This window comes from Chelonia mydas, chromosome 7 (assembly GCF_015237465.2).
Source record: "Chelonia mydas isolate rCheMyd1 chromosome 7, rCheMyd1.pri.v2, whole genome shotgun sequence".
Classification (NCBI taxonomy): Eukaryota; Metazoa; Chordata; order Testudines; family Cheloniidae; genus Chelonia; species Chelonia mydas.
Genome location: NC_057853.1, coordinates 66,342,109 through 66,369,316, shown reverse-complemented (window position 1 = coordinate 66,369,316; position 27,208 = coordinate 66,342,109). Strand labels below are relative to the sequence as shown.

The 27,208-nt window shown below is 42.0% G+C and overlaps 1 protein-coding gene and 1 long non-coding RNA gene across 11 annotated transcripts in view; both read right to left on the bottom strand.

The window, feature by feature from the left end:
* Positions 1 to 14,404, bottom strand: part of LOC122466705 — a 97,962-nt gene extending 83,558 nt beyond the window's left edge. The window contains exons 1-2 of the long non-coding RNA XR_006292434.1: positions 14,162 to 14,404; positions 13,403 to 13,497 (exon numbers count right to left, since the gene is read on the bottom strand). This is a non-coding gene — a long non-coding RNA (uncharacterized LOC122466705). The remainder of the gene's footprint in view (positions 1 to 13,402; positions 13,498 to 14,161) is intronic.
* Positions 14,405 to 17,813: 3,409 nt separating this feature from the next.
* The window catches only part of BMS1 (BMS1 ribosome biogenesis factor), a 40,391-nt gene continuing 30,996 nt past the window's right edge, over positions 17,814 to 27,208 (bottom strand). For 9 of the 10 annotated variants that reach the window (XM_043551205.1, XM_037904056.2, XM_043551206.1 and 6 more), the window contains 5 exons: positions 23,404 to 23,526; positions 22,102 to 22,249; positions 20,446 to 20,621; positions 19,227 to 19,388; positions 17,814 to 18,358 (listed from right to left, as the gene is read on the bottom strand). In XM_043551205.1, coding sequence (XP_043407140.1) covers positions 18,128 to 18,358; positions 19,227 to 19,388; positions 20,446 to 20,621; positions 22,102 to 22,249; positions 23,404 to 23,526 — 840 coding nt within the window. In that variant the 3' untranslated portion in view covers positions 17,814 to 18,127. Of the gene's footprint in view, positions 18,359 to 19,226; positions 19,389 to 20,445; positions 20,622 to 22,101; positions 22,250 to 23,403; positions 23,527 to 24,598; positions 24,957 to 27,208 lie in introns of those variants that run through there. The other variant, XM_043551209.1, reaches the window with a different exon arrangement.

Genomic DNA, 27,208 nt, shown 5'->3' with positions numbered 1-27,208 from the left:
GGTCATGCAGCAGGCCAGAGCCAGGATTACAACTCAGATCTCCCGACTCCTAATCCAGTGTCCCATTCCCAAGACCACACTGCCTCCACAGTCTCAATCTCAGCACTAACAATAACCCCCACCCTGTAACGTGCCCACCAAGTTTGTTTTAGTGCAATGCACTGTTACCTGCAAGCAGGCCTAGTTCCGTTTGTTTCAACAACTACGTCAAACAAAGGAAGTTTTTTCTCCTCATACATTCCATATACATGTGTGGTGATGATAATGCTCAGGAGAGCACACTGAATGACCAGAAAGGGGAGCAGCATTGCAAAATGGCTCTTTGAAAGAAGCCCCCACCCCCAACAAAATGGTTATATCCAGAAGCTGCGTTGTTTCTTGGCCATCCCTCTGCACAGCCCCACAGCAGCAGCTCTGGTGCTTGATAACAAGTGCAGGCATACATGCAAAGATAAAGTTAACCAGGGGTTTTCAGCACTTTTGCCAGCTCTGCCACTGACTAGCTTGGGTTACCTTATGCAGGTCATTTAACTTTTCCATGTTTATTTCCCTTTCTGTAAACACGGGCTCATTACCACCTATTAGGGTTGCTGTGAGGTATACATTATGGATGGAAGGTGCTATTCAAATGCAAAATATCTGTTCTCTGTCACATCAGACATAGGCCACTTCTGGAGGCAGGATGACTGACTCTAAGGACCAACTGTCTTACTCAATCTGGCAAATCATCTGTTCCTTGAGGCTCCTAGTGGCATGAAATTAATAAATGTGCTTAAAGTGCATTAGTATAGGAAGTGCTGATTATGATTAATATCACCAGCCATCCTTCTGTAGATTTCATAGGGGTGTTATGTTGATTTAACCCTTTTCTTATAACAGCATCAGCGCTTCATTCATTGGAAATTATTTGCACAGATCCTGTTAAAAAAAAAATCAGACCCACAATTTTGGTGTCTTTGCCCTACCTTTGCTGCTTTGCACAGTATTTAACACTTCTGTGTTTCAAAGAGCCTTCAACAATGCAGCTGACTCACAGCTACCCTTGCGTCTAGCCCTGCAGAAAACCGTCTCCCATACAGACAACAGTAGCCTCAAAGACGATAACTCTATTGCACCCTGAAACCCCAATACGCACATACAGTGCCTCAATGAGGTGTCAATTTAAAAAGGAGCCAGGGCCATTTCACCCGCCCAACTGACTTGAATAGGGAGTCTGCAGAGTCACACAGTCTTGACCTTGATGCTCAATTCAATGAGATTTTAACAACATGACAAGCTATATAATTGTGGGCCAGCTATGTCTCTGCTTAAGAGTTGGAAAATGGAACACTGATTCATTCAACCTTTACTGCCTGTTAACAGATGTGCTGAAGGCCATGTTTTTCCATGTGGATGGAACTATCCAGCCTGCACAGATCAGCTCATCAGATTAGGTTTACGGCAGCATATTAAGGAGATGGAGGGAGGTAAGATAATGCAGAGAAATAACCTCTTTGTTATCTTGTGTGCAGCTGATTTCTGTTCCATCTTAAAAAGACAGTAAATTACTGTAACTTGAAAGTAGCTGAAAGAAGAGTACATGTGTGACCGCTACAGTTTATGGTTCTGAACACGATATTTAATATTTTAAGAATCGCTTATTCAAAATATTTGACAGTCTGGAATTGGTACAAGCGAGCTAACTGACAACGCTAAAATGAGAGCTGTGGTGGGCAGCAGACAGAACATCTTCAGAACGGCAGCAGCGTGTAGGTTCCTAGAACACGACCAGCTCCAAACTTGAAGCCCATGTTGTTCCAAGTAGGTGGAAGGATCCAGCCTGCACTGACCATCTTATTGGACTAGGACTTTCGCTAGCATCTTAAGGGGATGGCGGGAGGTAGAGAATATAGACACAAACATACAAAGAAATAATCGGTTATCTTTTTACAAAATTAGTTAAACTGCAGGCACATTTCCCTAATTAGCCCTTATGCTTCCTCAGCATGATGAATTAGGTTTAAAATCCATCCTAGCCCACCACTTGAGAAGATTAAATGGTATATTTTAGATTTTCAGCAGTAAAAGGTTGGATCACTATCTTACTCCTTCGCAAAGACTTCTGGGACTAATGGGCATCAGTCAATCCGGAGACAAATATCCCCTTCTAGCTGAGACCATAACCCTAGAGTATTGATCAAATGTCCACATCCCTTGCACATAATAGAATTTCTCAGTGAACTAATTGTTTTCTCTCCTTTCATCTCTGTAAATGAGGTCAACGGCAAGGGCAAAGAAGAGAAAATTAGCTCTAAGTGTTCTTGGCATCAAAGCTGGCTTGCTAGGGGAGAGAGTGAGTTTTCAGCTTTCAGAGAGTATCAGATATGGTTTATAAAGCACTGTGAAGCTTTCAAAAAACTCTAAATCTGGAGTTGCCTCAGAATAATGGGGTTGCTTTAACTACTTGAGGATTTATGCTTTCTAAATCTCCTTTTATGAACCTTGGCTATACATGGACAAGCAGACAGCACTAATTCAAGCCATACCTACAATGATACCTGCCTTTCATCTAAGAATCTCAAAGCACTTTAAAAATGTTAATGAAACTTCACAAACCACATATAACAGGCAAGTATTAGGGATCATAACTGTTCCTGGGACCTTAATTTTAACCAGTTGTCTCTTGCCTTTGTAGATAGAAACAAACTGTATTTTACCTGTGGGCTTAAGCTTGCCCATAAACCATGTTCAAATAAGGCCAACCTGTTATAACACAGTCCCCACCCCACACAGACAACAGATTAAACTGTGCAGCTAGGCTCCTAAACCAACAAGTAAAGGGGGGCACCAAGAGATGGGCAAGTACAAGAACACAGTTCCCCAAAAAGTTCCTTCCCTAAAATGGTGATTGTTCGCCTAGGTCTGAACTTTCAGCCCTTTTATTTTCACCTAGCACTGCTTATTGAACAAAGGCTACTCCTTGTCTGGCAACGCTTTCAGGCAGACTGCGAGTGAATTAGAATTCGGCACCAACCAAATTGCCTCATTGCCCCATATAGTCACATATACTCAGATGTCTGCTCAGGCCAGCTGGCAGCACACTAATAGGATGGTTGCATGTCCTTGATGAGTAAAATAATCTTTGTGTATTTCAACCCCACCTTGCAAACATTTGTACATGTGCAATAGTCCCACTGAAAACAATGGGATTGCATACACTCAGAGTTAAACATATGCCTGCATCTTTGTAGGATTGGGCATTACTTTGTTATAGGTCACCACAGTCAATTTTTCTTTCTTGTTTATAATGGTAATTAGATTGGAATTTTTGGATATTAGATATCTCACCTACAAACTGAAAATCAGAGATGCTTAGGGGGAAAAACAGAACATCGGGTCATCTCTAATCAGTTCTAATTTTTGTAACATCATATTTGATTATTAAATGTATCCCTGTTGCTCCTACCTATCTTGTTGTACTAGTTATTTCATTTTTAAAACATTTCTTCTATTTTTGTAGCATTAACATGCCTTATAGCGGTTTCTATTCCGAACAAGGAGATGCCTAATATTCTCATATCCCACAGAGGTAGCTCAAACAGAAGATTTTCCTGTAATTTCATTTATTTCCTTCCCTTACTTTCTTTTCTTGCTTGAGAGAGAGAATGAGAGTAGCTTGTAGTGACAACTACACTCTGTCAAAACTTGATCATTCCTCCTTCTGCCTTTTCTTTCTTCACCTGCCCCTTTCTCTTTCAACTCTACCTTCTTCTCTACACCAGGAACAGCATTTGATCGAAGAACAGTAGTCAAAAGCAAACCGCATTTGGGCAGCCCCTTTATAGAATAAGCCCCGCCCAGAGGAAGGAGGTAGGCTAATTGCAATTAGACCACAGAGCTGAACTATGGCATAACAGCACACAGTGCTGAGTAATTTTTGAAGAGGCAGCAGCTGTTTATCATTAACACACACAAGCTTTCTTCCCCCTCTCTCCCTCCCTCCAGCTGGTCTCACCGCTGCTCAGTCCCAACTTTATGTAATAAACCCCCCACAATAACTGGCTGTTGAACCACAGCTGTGCTTGGTCTGCTGGTTTAATGCACCATCCTCCACTGCTCATCTCACCTGATGAGAGTACTCTGCACCCTTTCTTTGATTTTGTGGAGTACATTCACAAATAGTATGGGGGTAGAACAGCTCAGTGAAAAATCCCAGCCTTCTAAGCACTTCATTCCAACATGTTTTCCACAGGGCTCAAAATCAGCTGGAATTGACTCCAAGTCACAATGAACTTCGTTACAGCCCCATCAGTTTCTGAGGAATTGAGGCTTTTGTTAAAAGCCTAGCTGCATATGCACTGGCAAAATTAGTACCTGTATTTCAGGAACTCCTGGCCCCAGACCAGGTGCAAGGGTACCAAGTGACTAGCAGAGACTGCAGCCACTGAAACCTGCTCTGAAATTCTGTGGAACAGTGATAAAAACACCAGGGCTCTGTCTGCATCTAACAGCAAATACAGATCCAAATTTTGAGGAGGTCTCTGGTTGGGGGAGGGACCCCTTCTGAAAGTGGCCCCGTGCAGAAATTGGCTGAGTCAGAAGCCAATCAACATGAAACATTCTCTCATTAGAAAAGTGTGACCTTTCCATTCCATGCCTATGTTAAGTGTAAGCTTTATCTGCTAAGCTTGCACTGTTGACCTTGTTGTCTATGCCTTAACGACATTGACATTTAAATTGGCATTATTCCATTCCAAAAATTGATGCCTTGTTGAGATGAATGGGGCATTTCACACCTTTCAGAGCTATTGTTTCCTGCCCTGTGTCTGCTGAGTCAGGCAGATAAGGTTGCATTAGTTACACTGGATTCATTTTTAATGAAAAGCTTAGCTCCTGGAGCATACTTCAGCAGCAAAGGGGGCATCCTGTGGCAAATTCTATCTCCCCTTCTCTGCTGAAAGAAGAGAGTTCTGTTCTTGGTGGGGTAGAGCGGTAAAGTGTCTCCAGGTTAACATTAGCCACAGTAGCAAAGCCATGAACACCCCTTCCATTTACTTTAATGGGGAGATATGATCAAAGCCCAAATTAAAGCTCGTTAAAACTATTTGGATTATTTGTGAATCAAACATTCAAAGGTGCTCTCCAGGCTCCTGTCATCTCCAGTAGGGGCACTGTTTTCTGTTTCATTTTGGTGGGGTAGGGAAGGGGGCAAGGGAAGACTGGGGATTTCTAACAAACAGAACACAACCCAGCACTTTATGGACTCCACAGCCATTTCTTCAGGTAACTTCTGGTCCTGAGCACCTGCAGAGCATCTTGGCCAACATCACGAGCCACATACATACGCGGGACATAAGATTCTAGACCCCATAAGATTCATGTTCCCTTGCTGAACATGCCCCTGACCACCCCCATGGCATGTCGGTGTTGCCAATGCTCACACATTTATAGAGAGTGAAGAAATAAGAGAATCCCTGGACCAGAAACTTTACAGTCTAGAGCAGGGGTGCACAAACTTTTTGGCCCAAGGGCCACATCTAGGTATGGAAATTGTATGGGGGGCCATGAATGTGCATGAAACTGGGGTTTGGGGTGTGGGAAGGGGTGAGGGTGCCAGCTGGGGGTGCAGGCTCTGGGGTGGGGCCATAAATGAGGAGTTCAGGGTGCGGGAAGGGGGCTCTGGGCTGGGACAGGGAGTTGGGGTATGCGTGTGGGCTCTGGCTGGAGGTGCGGGCTCTAGAGTGGGGATGACGGGTTGGGAGTGCAGGAGGGTGCTCTGGGCTGGGACTGAGGGGTTTGGAGGGCAGGAGGGGGACCAGAGCTGGGGCAGAGGGTGAGGGGCATGGGAAGGGGTCAGGGATGCAGTCTCCAGGCGGCCCTTACTTCAGGCAGCTCCCAGAAGCAGCGGCATGTCCCCCGTCTCCTACGTGGAGGGGTGGCCAGGCAGTTCTGTGTGCTGCCCCATCCGCAGGCGCCACCCCTGCAGCTCCCATTGGCCATGGTTCCCGGCCAATGGGAGCAGCGGGGGTGGCACTTGGGGCAAGGGCAGCATGCGGAGCCCCCTGGCTGCCCCTATGCCTAGGAGCCAGAGGAGGAACATGCCACTGCTTCTGGGAGCCGCACGGAGCCACAGTATGTGTGGAGCAGGGCAAGGCCCCAACCCCACTCCCCGGCTGGAGCTTGAGGGCCGGATTAAAACCTCTGAAGGGCCGGATATGGGCCCCAGACCGTAATTTGCCCACTCCTGGTCTAGAGCAAAACACAGTCATCTTATACCAGGGACTATCAAATATCCATTAAATTGGGACTATTTTTAATCTCTGTTTAGCTGCATGGGATTCTAACCAGTGACCTATCTATTAGTAATACCCTGAACCACCCAGTCCCCCATAAGTGCTAATGATGCCCCTTCCAGAGTGAGACTTGCTTTCTGGAATCTTCATAACATCCAGTTCTCACTTTCTGGAGCTTACACAGGTAAAGTCAGCCACATATTGCTCTCAGTCTATGGCATACCCTATTCTTCAAAAAGAAAAGGAGGACTTGTGGCACCTTAGAGACTAACAAATTTATTTGAGCATAAGCTTTCGTGAGCTACAGCTCACTTCATTGGATACATCTGATGAAGTGAGCTGTAGCTCACAAAAGCTTATGCTCAAATAAATTGGTTAGTCTCTAAGGTGCCACAAGTCCTCCTCTTCTTTTTGCGAATACAGACTAGCACGGCTGCTACTCTGAAACCTATTCTTCAAGTGACAGCTGCCATTAACCAAATACAAATAATAAAAATGCAACAGGAAGTCTCATTTTAGTACAATATCCAAATTCACTTCTAAAGATGTTCTGGGCTCCTTGCACTAATATATTAACATAGATGCATTTTTTTCACCCCCACATCGTTCACTGGCAGGGAATGACCTGACAGTTTTCAGATCTATAACATGGACCTTGTTATGCCAATTCAGCTCCATTACACCTGAAGCCCTCAAGGGCAGGGCAGGACCATGCATTCTTAATGCCCATTAACTTGAAGTAAAATCCTCACAAAAACAAGGAAGTTCTGTATTGCCAACTTTAAAAGGTCTTTAACTCCACCTGCTAATTCATGGGCAGACTACAACCAGCCTTCTTGCTTGTGAATGACCTACAGAACAGGAATAATTCACAGAAAGTATCCATGAATAGTTTTAATTAAATTATGATGAAATGGAAAATTATGATTAAATGTCAGTTGTTTGTGGACAATTGGTGCACAACAACAACAAAGAGGGAGATTTATCAAGTAAATTATATAATGCAGATTAATCCACCAGCTCTTGTCTTTTCCATCTCTAATATCTACTAGGCACATGCCTGCCAAAAAGCTTAGCAACTTCTTGCACAACCTTCCTCCATACTGAATGTGCAAGGAATTTAGAGCAATCTCTGTCAACAGAGCATGGCTCTATTTCCCACCGGTGGTTAGACCATGCACAGAGGTTTGTGAGTCCACTACTGCCATGGGAACTAATGGACCTGCTTGTTTAGCAGTAGAAACCCCTGCTTTTAAATCCAGCAGTCCTGGATACACTGAACTAGGGTCATTGATATATGAATATGTTGCCATATCAATTTACTATACAAAAGTCTTCCAGTCAGGAGATAGGGAAAAGCCAAAATATGGGTGTAGCCCAATGTGGTAAGAGTCAAGGCAAAGCCAAGGCCAAAGCACTGTGGACGCTATCTTGCAGAAGGATTTTGGCTTGTGCAAAAGTTGTGGGTATATTTTTGTTATCTGCCTTTTCTAGTCATTTACATACTGAACCACTGTTTCTTCTGTTCTGTAATTTAAGTGACACCACATTTTTGCACCATCCTGTAGCAAGGTACTTCTGTGTACAGGGTTAATTTAAAGCTATTGCCTCATTTTCGGCAACTTTTTAACACATTCATCTTCTATGCATTTCAATTTCTCCCACCAATGCATCTCTTATAATTGGAATGAGATGCTCCATTAAGCTTCCTAATAGATTCTGTTCTCAAAACCCAATAATTTAGGGCACAATACATTAAAACAGACAACATATTAAGCCTGGTGTTTGTGAATATAAGGCTTCATCAACAGTGACCTTTAAAACTAGAGCAAGGGTGGTGTTTAAGCTTGGTTCCAGAGAAAGCAATATCCAATATGCCTAATTGCAATAGGTGCTGTCAACACTATCACTTTCAAAGAATCTTAAAACACACAGTACAGTGTAGATAGGAACAAACCATAGCCCTGATCTTTAGAAGTGTAGAATACCTGCAGCTCCCACAGACTTCATTTGGAGTTGTGGGTGCTCAGCCTTTATGAAAACCAGGCCCATATTTTTAACTGTATCCCCAAATTATACCAGAACCTTGTCTTAGTTTGGAGACCCAGTTAAGACATGTTTAAGGCCAGGTCTACACTAGCGAGCTTACAGCAGCACAGCTGCACCGGTGCAGCTGATCTGCTGTAAGAGCGCTCATGTAGCCGCTCTGTGCTGACAGGAGAGAGCTCTGCCATCGACATAATAAAACCACCTCCACGAGCAGCGGGAGCTTTGTTGGTGAGAGAAGTTTTCCCACTGACGTAGCGCTGTGCACACTTCCACTTATGCTGGCGAAACTTATATGTCATTCAAGGCAGGGGCGGCCCATGCATATAGGCGAACTGGGCGTTCACCTAGGGTGCCAAATTAAATGGTGCGCCAAATTCGAGGGAAAAAAATCAAATGAAAAAACATGAAAAAGATGAAAAAATAAAATAACGAAACTGTCATTGTTTCAATTCCCGTGTGCGTACGGAGGGAATATGAATTATAATTCATTTCTCTACATTTCTGAGAATTTATTAGTATGTCAAATCTTTTATTTACTGCAAAAAATATATAATATTTTAGCGAAATTTTTTTCGATTTGCGATGTAGGGTCAAGATGACCCACTCCGCAATTTTGATAAGCAAAAACTCAGCCACAATGAAACACATCCACCAGCAGCAGGAGCTGCAATGCTAGTGACACCTAACTTGAATACACATCAAGGTCACATAGCCAGAAATTCATGTAGAATGGAGATATCACGAGTTGATACACGTCAAATGGTCATTTTAACACACGTCGCAGGCAGGTAGATGGTTAAGAATTGAGCGAATACTGTGGAAGATAACGACTTTCAGCATTATAAATCCAAAATGTGGGTATCTTTAAGTGTTATTAAACCTTAGTGTTATTATTGGGCTGTATAATTATGAACTTTTCTTTGTTATAACTGGTTCACATGTAATAAATAAGGTCCATAAAATAAAAGTAACAGCATTAACGCTTAATAGACTACGAAAGTGATGATGTCACACTCCAAGCGGGTAACCGCGAGGAAGGGGATTACTTTCCAAACAATCGGTGTCAGGTTATCATGTCGAAAAAGGTCATTTTGTTTCCATGTAAATGCTGTAACTAACTGTTTTAATAGGTAAGTGAGTGTATGTTACTAATCACTGAACCTTTTAGCAGTGAAAAGACGTGTTGGGATGGCTGCAATGTGGTTTAAATCGTCAACTATGTGGTGGGTGTGTCAGCCATCCTTAACGCGATAATGCTTGCAGTCAGGAGCACAGTACATAACAATATTCAAATACCCCATGGCAGAAAGAGGAAAAAGAAAACCCTCAGGAGCTGAGTACCACAAATGAAAGGCTCAGAAGGAAAAGGACCAAGCAAAACAGCAGGGATCTTTCCTGAAATATCTTCTCTTTAATCCAAATAAAGATGGAAGCAGTTCACAGCATCCAGATGAAGGAATTTTACTTGGAGGGGAGGTTAGCTCACATTTACATGGAAGCAGTTTGGAACATCAAGATGAAGATATACTACTTCGAGATGAGGGTAGCGCACATCCACAGAAAAGCAGTTTGGAAACTCAAGATGACGGCAGCTCACAGCATCAGACTGATATGGAAGTGGAGAAAATTTATTCATCTTCAGAGACACATGCAGAAATTGAAGTAAATGAAGTAGAAGGAAGAAAGGATGAGGAAGTTACAAACAAGGTACAGTACGGGGACCCAGCTTCATGGCTCAGATGTGATGAGAGTGTGCGGCAAATTCTCATGGAACATGGACCCAAACAAGTTCATGAATTTCCCTTCCTTAAGGATGAAAATAAAAGAAAATTATCTGCTCAGCATTACAAGAGGAAACTCAGTAATGGGGAAGAAATTCATCGAAACTGGTTACAATATTCAGTGTCGAAGGACTCTGTGTTTTGCTTTTGTTGCAAGTTGTTTAGAAATCAAGCAATTAGTACACTTACTGAAAATGGTTTGAAGGACTGGAAAAACATATCTTCAATTCTCTCTTCACATGAAGAAGTACAGAACATTTGGAACGTTTTCAAAATTGGAAAGACCTTGAATTATGATTGAAAAAAGGAAAAACTATCAATGAAGAAAATTTACGTGTGATCAAGGAAAAAGAAGAATATTGGCAACAAATATTAGAGCATCTGATTACTTTAGTGAGAGTTCTTGGTGGGCAAAATTTAGCATTCCACAGCCATGGTAGAAATGAAAATTTATACACTCCAGGTAATGAAAACTTTTAAAAAAATTTTTTAATACCAACTTTGTTTGATCCAGTCATGAAGGAGCATCTACGTAAAATAACTGATCATGAAACACAGGTTCATTACTTAGAAAAAAATATGCAGAATGAACTGATAATAGCAAATGCCATTAAAAAGAAAATTGCCCATTCTGCAAAATACTTTTCAATAATACTGGACTGTACACCAGATGTGAGTCATGTTGAACAAATGATGATGGTCATTCGTTTTGTGGATATGGAAAAGTCTGCAGATGAAGATAACGTTGAAGTGCTCATAAAGGAACATTTTTTGGGTTTCGTACCACTGAAGGAGATGACTGGAGCATTTATGACTGAAACTATTCTACAAGAGCCTGAAACAATGTCATTATCTATTGAAAACTTACGTGGCCAAGGCTATGATAATGGGAGTAATAAGAAGGGTAAAGACAATGGTGTGCAAAGGAGAATGATGGAAATCAATCCTAGGGCCTTTTTCGTTCCTTACAGAGCACATTCTCTGAATTTGGTTGTCAATGGTGCTGCGAGATGCTGTTTGGAGGCAAGCAGTTTCTTTGGCCTGGTGTAACGTGTTTATGTGTTTTTCTCAGGCTCAGCACGCCGTAGGGAGATTCTGACTCGCCATGTGAATTCTCTAACTGTGAAACCACTTAGTCAGACAAGATGGGAGAGTCGCACTGATGCTTTGAAATCTCTTCGCTATGAACTTGGAAACATTTATGATGCCCTAATTGAAATTTCTGATACTACCACCTTTACTGGATCATCCGGCAATATGGCATGTTCAGATGCAGAAGCTCTTGCAAATGGCCTTTCCAAGTTCAAATTTGTGACTTGACTCATTTTGTGGTATAATATCCTTTTTGAGATTAACCTCACTAGTAAGCAGCTTCAGGAAAAGAACTTGAACATACTTCTGCTATTCAAAAACTGCAGCAAACTAAAAATATTCTGGAGGAATTCAGAAGTGATGAAGGGTTCGAAAGAATACCAGAAGATTTTCTCGAGCTTGCTGAAGAAATAGACTTTCTGACAGAATTTGAACCAGAGCCAGTTCGCATTCGGCAAAAGAAACCACAGTTTTTGTATGAAGGCTGACACACACCCAGAACCCAAAACAAAGGTTCAAAGTGAATTTCTACTTCGCAGTCCTTGATACTGTTATTCACTGGGTTGACGAAAGATTTCAACAGATGCAGAAGCTAGAGTCAGTATTTGGCTTTCTATAGGATATCCACAGCTTGCAAAAAAAACAGCAAAACAGATAATATAATTTTGTATAAAACTGGAGTTGGCATTGACTTATGAAAATTCAAAAGACATTGATGCTACAGATTTGTGTAGTGAGCATCAGGCTTTTTCAAGATGACTTAAGAAACATTCCACTCCTGAAGAAGTACTGAAGTTTGTTTATGAAAATAAACTCTCAGACAGTTTTCCAAACATTTTTATAGCTCTACGCATTCTTTTAACTTTGCCAGTTTCCATAGCTAGTGGGGAACCTAGCTTCTCAAAGTTAAAATTGATAAAAACATATCTGTGTTCAACAATGGAGCAAGGGAGACTTGTTGGACTTGCCACAAAGTCAATAGAGCATGAAATAGCTGGAAAACTGGATCTAAAAGAACTTGTGACTGAATTTTCAAAACTTAAAGCAAGAAAAGTCATGTTTTAAGAGCAGTGTTTTTTTTTATTCGGAGTGTTTTGTAAATACAGGTTAAAGTTCATTGAAGAATTTTCTTATTTCTTTCTATATTGGATGTGGTGGTAATGGCAGTTAAAGCAGGGTAGCCTAATGGATGATTTTGGATTTGTAATAATAATAATTATAATTAACATTTTTAATTTAATATTTGAAATCAGACTGAAATATCATCTAGGTCGTGTACAAATCTGTTATGAAAATTTCGTGTGTCTATTTTATCTGATCTCAGAAACATTGGTTGGACAGACGGATGGACAAACCGAATAATTAAGCCTCCGTTTTTAAAAAAAAAAAAAAAGCATAAAAAACATTAAAAGGAAAAAAGGGGCAAAATGTTTCCCAGTTTACCAAAAACCTCAGCCTAGATCTGCCCTTGAGGTTTGGGGTTGGGGGCTCTGATTGCATGGTTCAACTAGGGCGCCAGTTGCTGGCAGCTAGTCTAGGGCCGCCCCTGCTTCGGGGAGGGAGGGGTTTCTTTCACACTCCTACACGAACAAGGTCAACCTATGCTTTAATTACATCAGTAGGATACTGTGTTTTAACAGTCTTCTAACAAGGTAGTTTCTCCACTGTAGGGGAAACCCTTGAAATGTGCTTAAATACTGCATCCATTAACTAGGTTTGCTCTGCCATGTGGGTGGGTCTTTTATTTCATAATTTCTTGTCATTACAGAGTAGCTCTCCAATTTTAAAAACATAATGGGTTTAAAATAAAAATCTCCCAAATGCTGGTTGGGGCTGGAATGACTCCCCTTGGCTCCAAACTTACATAGCTGGATGCATCAATACAAATAGATTGCACAGCACATATTTTATTCCATCTCCCAGAGAGCTGGATGGTGTATTGACTTGGAAGATTTGTATGTGGAAAACGTGTAAAAGGGTGGTTGTTGTTACATTTGCCTGGGGATTAGGCATGAGCAAAATTGCTTGTTATTTGTACCTCCTGTGACATTCACCATGTTTACTCAAGATAAGAACAGCTGTGGACCCTTGTTCTATCACGGGTTGGAACATAGCCAATGAGTCTCTCAGATAACTCAGGCTTTGTTGTAATATTCTCCCCGCCATATATTACTGAGACATTATTCTTGTGACAGAGATAGTTCTTACCTTGTAACAATCTTCAGACACACAGAGGAGGCTGATTGTTTCAGGTAGGTGAGTGTGAAATGTGATCAGAGCCTGGTCAAGCTTCTGTTCGTTACCTAGTACAGTACAGAGGGGATGTTCATCAAGACTGATTCTACCACATGTCTCCTGGAAACATCTGCAAATATCCTGCCCTATCAAGTATAGTCCATATTTGATAACATGCTAGATAAAAGGTAGTCAATTTGTGAAACGGCCCCATAAAAAGGCCATTTTTGCTGTCTAATTTAGGGCTAAGTGTTCCCATCTCTACTGAAGGGAGCCAAGAGAAGCCTAGACCTGTGGATTCTGGCCCATAGGGCACAGAACGGGTTGGGGAGCAACTGTTCCATGATATGCCCCACCCGCACACATGGCACGTGTATCACAGCGTTCAGGCTTTGTATGTGGGAAAGGCCAGGCTAGAGTAGGGGGCTGGCTGGGCTTTGCCACGTTCTTCCCTCTCAAGCCCAATGCCAAACCAAGAAGAGTGAATGCTGAGTCAGGAGTAACCCATCTGTGCACCTCCTGCCAGGCTATGACAGCACAGCAGAGGTCAGGGGAGCGAGGGCAGTATGCTAGCAGAAAGCACAGTAGGTAAGGGCCAGTGGAGAGGCACAAGGTCTCCACAAGAATCACCTGTGTTCAAATGTCAAACTCTGTGCCCATTCTGAATGGGAAGAAAACCAACCCTCCCCTCTGCCCCTTAGAGAATCTGGAATAAACTCCCCAAGTACAAACCTTGGGCGTTCCCCTTCCACTTTGGTGGTTTCTCCAGTGTAGCATGAAGCCCTTCATTTCTCCAGGCCCAGAGAATGACCAGCAGCTTTGCTCCTTCAGAAAGCTTCCCAGGTGTTCTCATAGAACTGGGCCAAATCACTCTCAGCTGCAAGTCCACCAGCATCAATGGTGTCGCACCAGGGACCCATTTAGAATTTAGCCCCCCTCTAGCATTACAGAACATTTGAGAACAAGCCACTTCCCTCTCCTATTCCATGGAGAGAAAACTAAAACATTTGAATGTGAAAAACAGGCCAAAGTAGTATATTAGAGGCCACTGTTATTAAAAAGAAATATTTTCCAGTCCTTTAGAATGAAAACCATGTAGTTGCATGCGACCAAGACTCTGTTCACTTTTGGTACATAAAGTATTAATGTGCTCTCCCTGCTGTGCAAAGGCTGTACTATAGCCATTATTTTCCGTGGTCATTTTAATCTATATGTTGTGTGTCACACTTCCCTCATGTTATAGGCAGGGATTTATAGGGACCTACCTTAGAGCATAAATCAAAGCACAGGAACAATTAGCAAATGTATTGGAACTTGGCCAGATTCTCTATCATCATAAAAGTGGGGGCCCCCTGAAGTCCAAAACAATGAAAAACAAATCTGCCTTGATGGTTACTTAATATGTTCCCCCTCATAAATTTCCAAAATAAAAAGGCTCTACTGGTGATTTTAAAACAGTTTTTTCTCTATTATGGAGGTAGTTACACTTTCATAGTTAAGGTGGAGTTGAGTTTTCCACTTAAAGCAGTTCTACCTTTTGGTTTCACATGGATACAATTTATCCTCCCCAAACACACATTTAACACACACGTTACATCAGTTTTACTTAAAGCTATTTTTAAACATAGGTCAGTTTAAGAATGATTTATTGCAGGGTAGTTTAAACTAATTTAAGCTAAATTGATATATTCCAGGGGTTTGTATTGATGTAAAGAGACCATGCAGCCTTTTGCACCAGTTCAATAAAAAAATGAAACCTATTTTTTATATACTGCTTTTCATCCATAGATCTCAATGTGCTTAATAAAAGGTGGAATGGCGGGTAGGCCAGTATCATTATGCCCATTTTACAGATAGGAAAACTGAGGCACAGAGAAGAGACTTGCTCCAGGTCACCCAGCAGGCCAGTGGCAGAGCCAGGAATAAAGCCCGAGTTTCCTGTGTCCCAGTTCAGGTAAATCATACCTTCAGTTAAAACACTGCAACTCTGGGAAAAGAAGAGCTCTTACTTTAAATGAATTTGAGAATTTACGAGTAATTTAAGAATTAAAAAATGGGTCCTTTCAAAAATTTAGCGTGCTGTGTCACACCTTATATATAACTGTGAGGGGTATTTGGTTTGTCCATATGGAAGCATCTGTTTAAATTAATGGATTTCCTCATCTTTTGAATTAGACAATATTTATAGAGGCTGCATAGGAAAAAAAATAGCATAAGCCTAATCAGAACACACATTTGGAATTGGCCTGCCACAGAACACGTTTTCTTACCTGGACCAGTGCTCTGAGTGGATCTGACCACAAGGAAAAACACAACTGCAGTCCCTCTCTTCTCCTTTTTCTTCTTCTTCAGCAAAGGTACTCAGTCTGTATTCGCAAAAAGAAAAGGAGTACTTGTGGCACCTTAGAGACTAACCAATTTATTTGAGCATGAGCTTTCATGGCTCACAAAAGCTCATGCTCAAATAAATTGGTTAGTCTCTAAGGTGCCACAAGTACTCCTTTTCTTTTAGCAAAGGTACTATCAGCAAAGCTTTACACACTTCAGTGTGTCGTGATCACAGTTCAGAAACAATTCACAACTTTAGGTTCCCATGTTTACCTTTAATAAAGAAAAATTTCATGCAGGCAGGGGCTGCACTGGTAACCTGACAGGACCCAAGGGGTACATCTAATTGGCATAAATTAGAGAAGAATGCAGAGGAGTGGCTTGTGGAAGCTACAGATGGCAGCATGCAAACTTCAGATCAGGATGCATGCACCATCAAACCTGAAGTCTCAGTGGGGACTGTTATATGTTTGTACAGTGCCTAGAACAATGAGGCTGGAACCACTAGTGGACACTAATAAAATAACAGTGGGTCACTCCTCCATGCTTCAGATGAACCGTCATGAGCTGCATGGTAAAAATCTAAGGGTGGCCACTCAACTACTCAGCAGAGAGGGTCTGCTTTTATTTCAAAGTGAACCCCCTCTTCTCATACCCAGACACTTTTCATTTCATGTGAAGGAAATAGTTATATTTTCACAGAGGCCTGGTTTCCACCTCCCGTGAACAATAGATGCATTAGAACTGCAATACTAAAAGGGCACTTTTCCCCAACATGGTGAGATTAACTAAGAGAATCCTGGAATGTTAAATGCTCACATGAAAATCCACAACCACCCCATTCAATATAATGCCTTTATGGACAATGTGAGCACGAGGGAGCCCTGATCCTGATTGGGATCTCTGCAGTAATAAAATAAAAATAATGAGGAAATTCAGTTTGAGGAAACAAGATCTCATCTCTGAATGAGACCCCAAAAGATTATAATCCCAAAATTTTATCTGACCATTGCCAGCTGGGAGAGGAAGCATTATCATTAGCTTTGTGCCAGCAATGTTTGGTGCTATATATGACAAAATGAAAACAGTCCCCTCTATCTTACTAAGAGCTTACAATTTAATGCTTTGTCCACATAGCCCAAAAGGTGTTGGGCTTTTTCCAACTGAGTTATTTTAACATGACTGAAAACCCTCTTCGACCTCCCCCCCCCACCACCATGTAGGCAGTTTAGTATCATTACGATCAATTGAGCTGGTTAGACACGAGCATTAAGGGTGTTTTCAATAGAGTTATCCTAACTCAACTAAGCTAACTTGATTGGTGAGGGGGGAAAAAAAATCACACCTTTTGCTCCCAGACAGACAGGTCCCAAAGTACTTGCACAAGTTGTGGAGTATGCATTCATGGTTCTAGCCACCGTCCAGAGGCAGGATGCTGGTGAATCATTTTTTCTTTTGAACACTTGGCTTTGAACTACAGCGGAAGGCATATGGGAAGTACTTCTGTGGTGCTCGAGTTCAGGAATGCAAGACCCAGATATATGGAAGTGACTACTTCCATGGCATTTACTGTAACACCAAAGCCAAATAATACACCCTGCTCTCTCCAGGATGTGGCTGTTGTGGATTAGTGAGTGTCCTGCCTTTTCACAGTAGCTCTGCTGCAGGGCAGAATTAGGAAAAGACTGAAGGCTTGTCTACACTCAGAACATCACAGAGGCTGCAGCGCTTCAAAGTAGACAATACTTATGCCAATGGGCAGACCTCTCCTGTCCACCTCCCTGAAAGGCGGTAGCTCGGTCGACAGAAGAATTCTGTCGACCTAGTGCTGTCTACACAGGGACTTGTACTGTCTTCACAATGCCTCTCAAGGGTGTGGATTTTTCACACCCCTGTGCCATGTAGTTATGCTGACTTTTCTAGTGTAGACCAGGCCTGAGCATTACCAACCCAGAAACAGATTCTGACACCCTTATTTACATTAAGTAGCACCTTACTCCACAAGCAGTCCACTGAAATCAAGGTGGTCCATTCATAAATGAATGACATTCAATAATTAACATTAAAATAGTTTAATGGTTGCTTGCAGAGCATGCTGTATGGATGTAACTGCATGGAAATACTAAGGGGACAGTTCTCCAATAGATTTACCCCCCTCCCCCCCAAATAATAATTTACAACTTTTATTTATATGCATTTCCAAATGATAAGAGGTCATATTAATATTTTTCTCCCCTTGTCTTCTCAATAGCAAGTTCAGTTTATTCCAAGGCATGTTTCAGATATTGTCTTTTGACTAGATGTTTGTAGGTACTGCGTAGATAACTATCCTCCAAGTTCCATTTTAGATCTGATGAGACCTCCAGAAACTCACTTCTCTCTCTCACCAGATCCCTTCAAACTTGATTTCTGCCTTTTTTTCTCCTTCTGTCCCATAATTCGAAAGAGTTTTTTCTTGGCTTCCTTTTGCCTCTTAAATTTCTCTTCCTCCTCCTTGTGCTTCCTTTTGAGGTAATCTTTAACGTGCTGATGATGGTTTAATTTGGCCTTCTTTATTTTGTAACTATGCACGGTACCCAAAGCAGTAAGTAGGGCTGATATCTGGTTGAAAGAGAAAACAAACAGTTAAATATACAAATAGTTACATTTGAGGTGAGCCACAGAACAGTTCCCAAAAGAAAGAACAAATTTAACCCCTGGGGAACCATGAGTTAAAGATATTATTTAATGAACAGTGTAAGGATCCGAGATACTGGGCAAATCACTTACTCTCACTGTGACTCTGTTTCACACGTTTGTAAAATGGGGATAATTACCATGCCTAATCCTAGGAACATTAAGAGGCTTACTTATTATTTATGAAACTATTTTGAGATCTTTGCATTGAAGGTATTATTGAAAAGTGTTGTGCATCATCATTATTATTATTATTGTTGTTATTATTAAGATTATTTAACATTACAGGAAGGCTAAACTGAGGTTTACATCCTCCCGTCCTTACAAACCCTCTATCTTTCCCCAAATCCTGCATCAGCACAATTTCTTTATTTGTGTTCAAAGCCTCTCTTTACTATTAATAGATGGCAAACATAAGAGCAAAGAGAAGCAGGCAATTATATACCTAAAACTCCCATAACTGCATACCATTGACCTAAACATCTTGAGAATACTACGACTAGGACATATTAGGAGAATTGGGGAGACATACTTTTGTCATACATGATCTAGTACAACAATTCCTAGCAACCATCTGCTCTGTAGTCTGCTCAGGACCAGTTCAGCATAGAGCTCTGCTATGTACCATATACAGAGATGGAATGATGGCTGGAGGCAAGATATAATCTCAGGAACAAATTTTTGGCAATAGCTGCACATTTCAGTGATCCTAAAACTAAATTAAGAGTCATACATGATCCAAGCAACACAATCTTAAACAGGAAGAGTTAATTTCACAATAAAATATATTTACCTTCTTTTCATGAGGCTCCCTAATAACCGCTGGTCTCCACTGGTCCTTTGTAGGCTTAGCTTTCTTCTCATGATTCTTAGGCTTGTTCTTAAATGGCAGCGCCTTCTGGAGTGCTTTAGGAATGTGGAGCTTATTGAAATGCTTCTTCTCCCTCACTATTGGCTGAAAAAACAAATTTCACACACACGTAAGAGTCGTATTTCTATAACGTATTTCTATTTTTTCCTGTGCACATTTACATTTCAAATAAAATGAGTTCTCTGTCATTCTTGCCCTTGGCTGGGGATGACAGACATAGCAGAATAGTACAGGTGAACCTAAGGCTAAGGTTTTGTCATGGATATTTTTAGTAAAAGTTGGACAATGGACATGGACAATAAAGAAAAATTAATAGAAGCCCATGACCTGTCCCTGACTTTTACTAAAAATATCCATGATAAAATGGGAAAGGGCTGGGCAGCTGAAAGGTGGCCGGGAGCTCAAGGGCCCCCACCACCCGTGGGGGCTCAGAGCTCCAGGGTCCCCCAGCCGAGGTGGTTGGGGAGCTAACTGGGTACCTCTGCCCCCGCCGCAGGGGCTGGGAAGTTGCAAGGTAGCCCCGTTGCCCATGGTGGCCTACAGCCTCAGGAGGCAAGGATACCTCACAACTCCCTGCCACTGCGGGAAGCTGTGGGACCCTGCAGCTCCCAGCCACCAGGGTTGAAGTCATGGAGGTCTTTGGAAGTCACGGATTCTGTGACTTCCATACCCTATGTGACAAAATTATAGCCTTAACTGTGTCTCATTACATCTTTTGGGTGAGATGTAAAACCAAAGCCCTTATCACTTATAGGTCTTCAAAAAATCCTATGATGTGCTTTTAAGAGATTCTGGATATTAGCTTTGCCATCCAAGAAAAATGTCTTTGTGGTAATTAAGAAGTCTGCCTATATTAATCCAATGCCATTTAATCTGGATGTCCCACTGGTTCTCCAATTTTTCATGGGTCACTTTGTAAACTCTCATTGATCCACCATCCAACTCATCACCTCGATCCCCCACAGCTTTTCTGCATACCACCCAAGAAGGACCATGCCAGCTATTCTGTGAGTGACGAGATGTACACATACATACACACACACGCATATGTACATTGCACTTAATTTTACACTGATTTTAGGAGCAGCGGAGGCCACACACACATATTTTAACATGCAGATTGCAAGAATATAGAAGATACCTTATAGAGGGAATCTTTGTTTTGCTTCAGTCTGATGCCCCGTTCATGCCTCAGTTGGCCAGTTGTCTTCATTCCTGTCCAAGTATCTTTCTCACCTGCTGGCTTCAGCAAGGATGTTACTGGGTTATAGAAGGCTGGGATGGAAACAGGATACCAAGTCCGCATAAAGACAATATCTGAAAGGAAAGAACATGATCACTTAGCTTTTGACAATGTGGTTTACTGTCTCCATGCTACAGATAGACATTTGAATAAGGATTTGAACTGCAAACTGCACACTAAATTAACTTCTATTTTACAAGAGGAGCACTCCTCTTATCCTCAGTCTCTAGAAAAGGGGCAGGCAAACTTTTTGGCCTGAGGGCCACATAGGGTTTCCAAAATTGTATGGAGGGCTGGTTAGGGGAGGCTGTGCCTCCCCAAACAGCCAGGCATGGCCTGGTCCCTGCCCCCTATCTGACCCCCCCCCCCTGCTTCTCGCCCCCTGATGGCCTCCCTGGGACTCCTGCCCCATCCACTACCCCCTGCTCCCTGACCACCCCCGGACCCCTTTCTCCTGACTGCCCCCCGCCACTCCATCCAACCCCCCTCTCCTTCCTGACTGGCCCCCCCCGGACCCCTACCCCCATTCAACCCCCCCTGTTCCCCGCCCCCTGACCACCACCCCGAACTCCCCGCCCTCTATCCAAGCTGAGCTGAGGCTGCGGGGGAGGGGGAACAGCAGGCGAGGGACTGGGGGTACCCTCCCGAGCCAGGAGGGTCCTGCGGGCCGGATGTGGCCCATGGGCCATAGTTTGCCCATCTCTGCTCTAGAACATCAGGCAGAGCAATGCATGTATTAAAACCTCTGGACTCCTCAAAACCTGCATACAAGTTCCCAAAGAGAAGCATATTCCTGAAGAGTCCCAAGTTCAGTATCACTGAATTCCTACCCGATTAAAAAACATATAATGATCTATAGCAAAGGAGGTCACGTATAGACTGTGCCTATTAGTAGCAGCATATCCAAATAATTAATCTTCCCTCTACATGCTTTTCAAAGCCAAACTATATGCTGCTATTATTTTCCAGGAGCACAAATTCAATATGGTGTAACTACAATCATATGAGAAAAGAGCATAGGGCACAGTGACCTGATGCACATATCATCCGACTGCAGTCCAGTAGGGAATCCCCAGCAGATCACTAAAAATTAAACATCTGCTTTGTCATCACACATCAGATGAGAGAAAACCCTCTGATTAAGGGCTATCAACTCTCCTGTGATTTATAATAAAAATCCCTTTCTAGCACTCACACCACTATATACAGCATATGCTTGAGTTCTCTAGGCAAACAGAGTTCTAAATTCTCCAGAATATAGTTTACAAAATAAACTAACATTGAGGGCAGAAATAGGTCACCTAATAGACGTTCTTCATCTGTATTTCCTATTATTCTCAACAACAGCATAATTGAAAAGAACCAAACATAAGTGAAACTCTTTATCACACACACATTCATCACCACATGTGATAAATAATCAAAAGATTCTGTTCTCTCTGAATTCACATTTAGGTTATTAGAGAGTCAAGAATACAAATGGTGCTTCCATTCTTGGGGAAGGAGGAGAAAAGGCATGGGATGATAATCTCTTATTTGGGGAATGCTGCTCACCACTCATCAGCAGCTTGTCTTCGAATGTTGCCCTGAACGCCCCTTCGGGTTTTCTAAGAGCCTTTTTGATCTGTCCTCGAATACCACTCACAGTGCGAATGGCTGCCCCTTCAAATTTAGCCACTTCCAATGGAGAATTGAACATTCCCTGTGAAACACAAAGATTATAAATCACTTATTAAAGATGGCATGTTTATTATGAATAAAATACAATCCTACCACTCTCTAAACAGACCTGTGTAGGCCACAAAAACACAATCATCCCCAAGTGGTTTATCATAAACAAGGAACTGAGATCATAAATTGTTGTTCTTAAATTTATACTGACACTGATCACATTAAGTATCTATGATAGTGATTATTTTTTTCTTCTAAGATAGCCATCTAACTAAAAACTATCTAATTTACACCATATAAATAGAGGTAAAATTTCTTAACAATAAATTCAGGTTTTCACCTTTGCACCCATCCATCTCAAACATGAACGAGTTAGAAAGCAACTGCCCATTTCTCCTTCAAAGACTTGTTTGCCATAACATAACATTTGGCAGGCGTCTTGTAAGGTGTAACTGGCTTAAATCACTGGGAGGCATGGGGGGGAGAGTATCTAATATAATGCAGCATTCTAGGACAAGAGTTTCTGCATTTATAAAATACAATAAATCAATGGGATTACTCATGGGCTTAAAGTTAAGTGAGTGATTGAGTGCTTTGTTAGACTGGGTGCAGAGTGCTCAGCAACTGGCAGGCTCAAGCCCCAAATCGCCTAACCTAAAGCTCTGTTTAAGGTAGCCTGCAGGCTTCACCAAAGCTGTTTGGCTCATTGGAAACTCAGTCTTACACCACCTCCTCCCCCAGCTAGCTCCACAACTGTACAGGAAGTCTTAATTTCTGCAGGAGCTCAGTTTCCATCCTGCAGTTTGTAAATGCTATAGAATTAAACCCTGCTGGAGAAGGAAAAGACTGGGTTAACATACTGCTGAGATGGCAGACACTGGGGAAGCTGGCCAACTGATTATCCACACCCCACTTTTACGAAACCCTCTGGAAGACAGTACTGTATTTGGCACAACAGAGTTTAGAAGAGTGAGGTTTGGCTAATGGAGGTCATAATAATTTATATTCCCTGTAAAATACTTTTACAAAACTTATTGAATATACTTAAAAAAAAAATTGACAAGATAAAAAACCCTATTCAACATCAGCAAAATTTCCATTACTTTAAAGAGACTGATGAACTGAGCCCCAAGTTGCATTTCTTTCCAACCTTCATTCTAGCAAGATTACAGTACACACACATACCTTAATAAATGATGTGTTTTTGTAAATTTTAAATGGAAAACCAGTCAGCTTTAATTTCTTCACAACTGTTATGGATTTATCTAAATCAAGCACGACTCCTGTGGCAGCTATCCGGAAATCAGGCTGAAATATACAACGTATGGATGATTGATAGATCATTAAATGTGTATAACAACAATCCTACTGCCAGCGACTGAAGAACTCACTTGACAGGTACTATTTCATTACATGCCATAGCCAGAGTTCACAGACTTTACAACTAACAGTAGCGCTGCAGCATGGCAAACTAAAATCAACTTCATGAAAACTGGCTGAGTTACTGCCAATGTCATATCCCTAGCACCCATTAATGAGCTATTTGGAATGGCTATTCAAATTAATTTTAAAGTCATCTTTAAGATTTTTTCCCCCCATCTTCTACTGTACTCTGCACTCTGTTTCTTCATGAAAAAGAATTTTACACGCACACACATGCAGAATGGCTCAGAGCAAAGGGACTTTTTGTGTATTATAATAGCAATCATACCTCTCTTGTTGAGACAGTATGAAGATATCCTTTAAATATTTAAAAACCGAACAGGAAGGCCATATAAAAGAAGACACACATGCATTTCTCTTAGGGCTGGGTTAAGGGTTAACAAAACAGCCAATCAAGAGTTACTACCTGGCTAGCCAGGGAGCGATCAGAATTCCCTAATATGTGGTGTAAGTGCAAACAAGTGTACGTACATTAAAGGCACGTCTACACTTGGAGCTAGGGTTGTGATTCCCACCTCACACAGATATACTTGCACAAGCTTTCATGGAGCTAGCATGCTAAAAATAGCAACATAGGCTAGCTGTGCCTAGAACAAACTCGCCTGATTCCTGTGAGTACATACTTGGCCCTGCTAAGTTCCTGTGGCTACACTACTCATTTTTAGCATGCTAGGTCAGCAAGAGATAGCACATGTATGTCTGTGTGTGCTGGGAATCACAACTCTAGTTCTAAGTCAGGGGTTTCCAAACCTTTTGCCTGCGTGACCCCATTTTGAAACTTACTGTTTCCTATAACCCCAGGCAGCAACATAGCAGCCAAAAAACATCCAAGGAATTTACACATAAAGCATCTTATTTAATGCTCTCTCATGTGACACATGGGCTTGCGAGTTGAAACACAGCTTCTCAAAGTTTGGTGGCGTGGTGGAAATTGCACCTCTAATCTCCAGTGTGACGTCAATGGTAGATTGATACCAGCCAATGGACACAAGTGTGCTGAACCCAGCTTCACACAAATATGTGCTTGTGAATAGCACCATCAGTTTCACAATGTATGTTTGAGAGTGCAGGATATTCATTCTTGACGGTGAACAAGAACTCCAGGAGAGAAAGTTGGACATATGTTCCTCACAAGAATCAATCACAGGAAATTTCGATGAGCTATTTGATTTCAGCTGCTGGCAAGTCCATGGCATCAGGCTTGCACTGAAAGGGCAATTATACTTTGTCATATCCAAGTCGTGGAAAAAGGATGAAAACCGTTCCTCCAGCTGGCTGAGATGCTCAGACATCACCTGTGTGGGAGGCAGAAAAATTACATTGTCAGATAGGAACTTGCAAAGCTGTGGGAAGAATTCATAGTTTGTCTTCAACAGATTATTCTTCCAGAAAACAATTTTCTTCGTGAATCCTGGGATTCTAACACTCAGCTGAAGGATGTGGGTGTCCTTGCAGGCGTGTTTTCAATTAATTCAATTTCCCAAATGTGTCTGTGGCATAGGCAAGAAGGCACATCTCCCTTTGGTCACAAAAAAAAAATCAAATAATTCACTCTTTTTGCAGTCTATTGCATGAGCATGCAGCTCGTCTCTCAGTTGAAAAAATCATCCCAGTACTTTTCCTCTCGAGAATCATAAACTTCAGTGTGGAACAATAGCACATCATGATCAGACCCTATTTCTTCATACAGTTTTGCAGAGAGATGCGAGCCTTGATGTAGTTCACAATAGATGAGACCTGCTGCAAAACTTCACCTCGCTCTGGACTCAAGAGAGTTTTAGATGCCAGTTGTTCTCTGTTAATTATGCAATGAATCCACACAGCAGACAGCAACTTTCTTTACCGAGGTGCACAGACCTGCTTTGTGGCCTGCCATAGCTGGAGCTCCATCTGTGGAAAAGCCCACCATGTGATCACATGGTATATTTTTGTCTTGCATGTAGCACATCAAACATTGTATCTCATGTCCGGGAAGAGGGAGACAGAACAGAATGTCTTCAAGATCTGCACCCTCCCATGCAAATTTCTTGGCTTTTGAGAAATGCATATCATGCCACTCAGTGCTCACATCAACTTGAAGAGCAAAAGCATCCGTGTTTTCTGGATGCTCCAGCCGTGTGTTTTCCTGATCTCCTGCTATCACTTCAAAAGCATGCTGAAGTGAAGGACTGGAGAGTGGTATGGCTCAGATTGTTTGCCTTGTTTTCTCTGCACCTTATGTTCACTATATCAATTGCAGCTCGCAAAATCAAAGTCACTCCAATTGTGTGAGGCTTCTTGGTCCGTGTGATGTCGTAACTCCCCTCAAATGCCTTTTGAGCTTGGTCAGAGACGGACATGGCTCTCTCGAATTGCACGTGTTGATGGGAAAATTCTTTCTGGAGCTGGACAAATGACCTCGGTTTTCCTATGCGGTCCTTGTGAAGAGTTTCCAAGTGTCGTTTAAGTTTATTAGGCTTCATGCCTTCACAAGATAACACTGTGTAACACAACAGGCATTTTGGCCTTTCTTCGTTCTTGACTAAAACACTGGTGACGCCATAATTAAAGAAAGCCTCAACATTTGGGAGCACTTTTCTTGGTTTCTTGTTTTTTGTTCATAACTGTATCACTAGACTCACTACTGAAGGTTGAAGCAGATTCTATGCATAAAAACGAGTCCATTGTGCTTCTTATCACAGAGCAGAAAGAGGAATTCACTGTTAAGCACATGAGGCCAGGACTTAGGAAAGCCACATGTGGTGAAACTAGGGCAGCACAGAGACAGTGACTTACAATGATTCTTTATCCTTCAGTGCCAACAGGGTGCTCAGAGTGGCATAAAAGAAGATAAACTCCCTAAGGTAGGGCCCATACAAGCCACTGCCGATTTCCATCTTAGAAAAGGCTAGCGCAGGCTCCTACCAGCTTGAGAAGAAAGGATGCTCTGTTGATGAGGCTGCTGCCCACAGATAAGGATCTTCTGCATTCAAGTTCCTCAGCTGGATGCTTGCACAGCTGGACGATGCAAATGCCCAAATTGGCATCTGCAGAGCCACCTCCACATAGGCAATATGTCTGGACCTGCTCCACAAATGCCGCACCAGGAGGCATCTGATCTGCAAAATGGCATTCTTCTGGTGAAGCATCTATGAAGAGGGTCTGGAGACATTTGGGGGCAGATAGCATCGTCTTGCAGGCTGAAACTGATCCCCTGGACCTGCAACTCCATCTGCTGATGATGCAACCCACAGTTGGGAACCTGTGCTCTAAGTGTTACACATAGCCTAAATGTATACACAACAAAAAACCTACTTTAATATAGTATGCACACCATCATTGATAAAAAATGTTGAAGGGACACCTGTAATATTTTTGGCAAACAGGATTTCAGATCAATCACAGTGCAGGAAAGAAACTCTTGCATCAGGTATGTCACTGCCTTTCAGTTAATCTGGTCTCACTATAATGAGGTTATCCTATACAATTGGAATATCAGCCCAGCAGGAGTAGGAATACATCCCTCCATACAAACCTTTATCAAATTAAGTATCTATCTAGCTTCTTC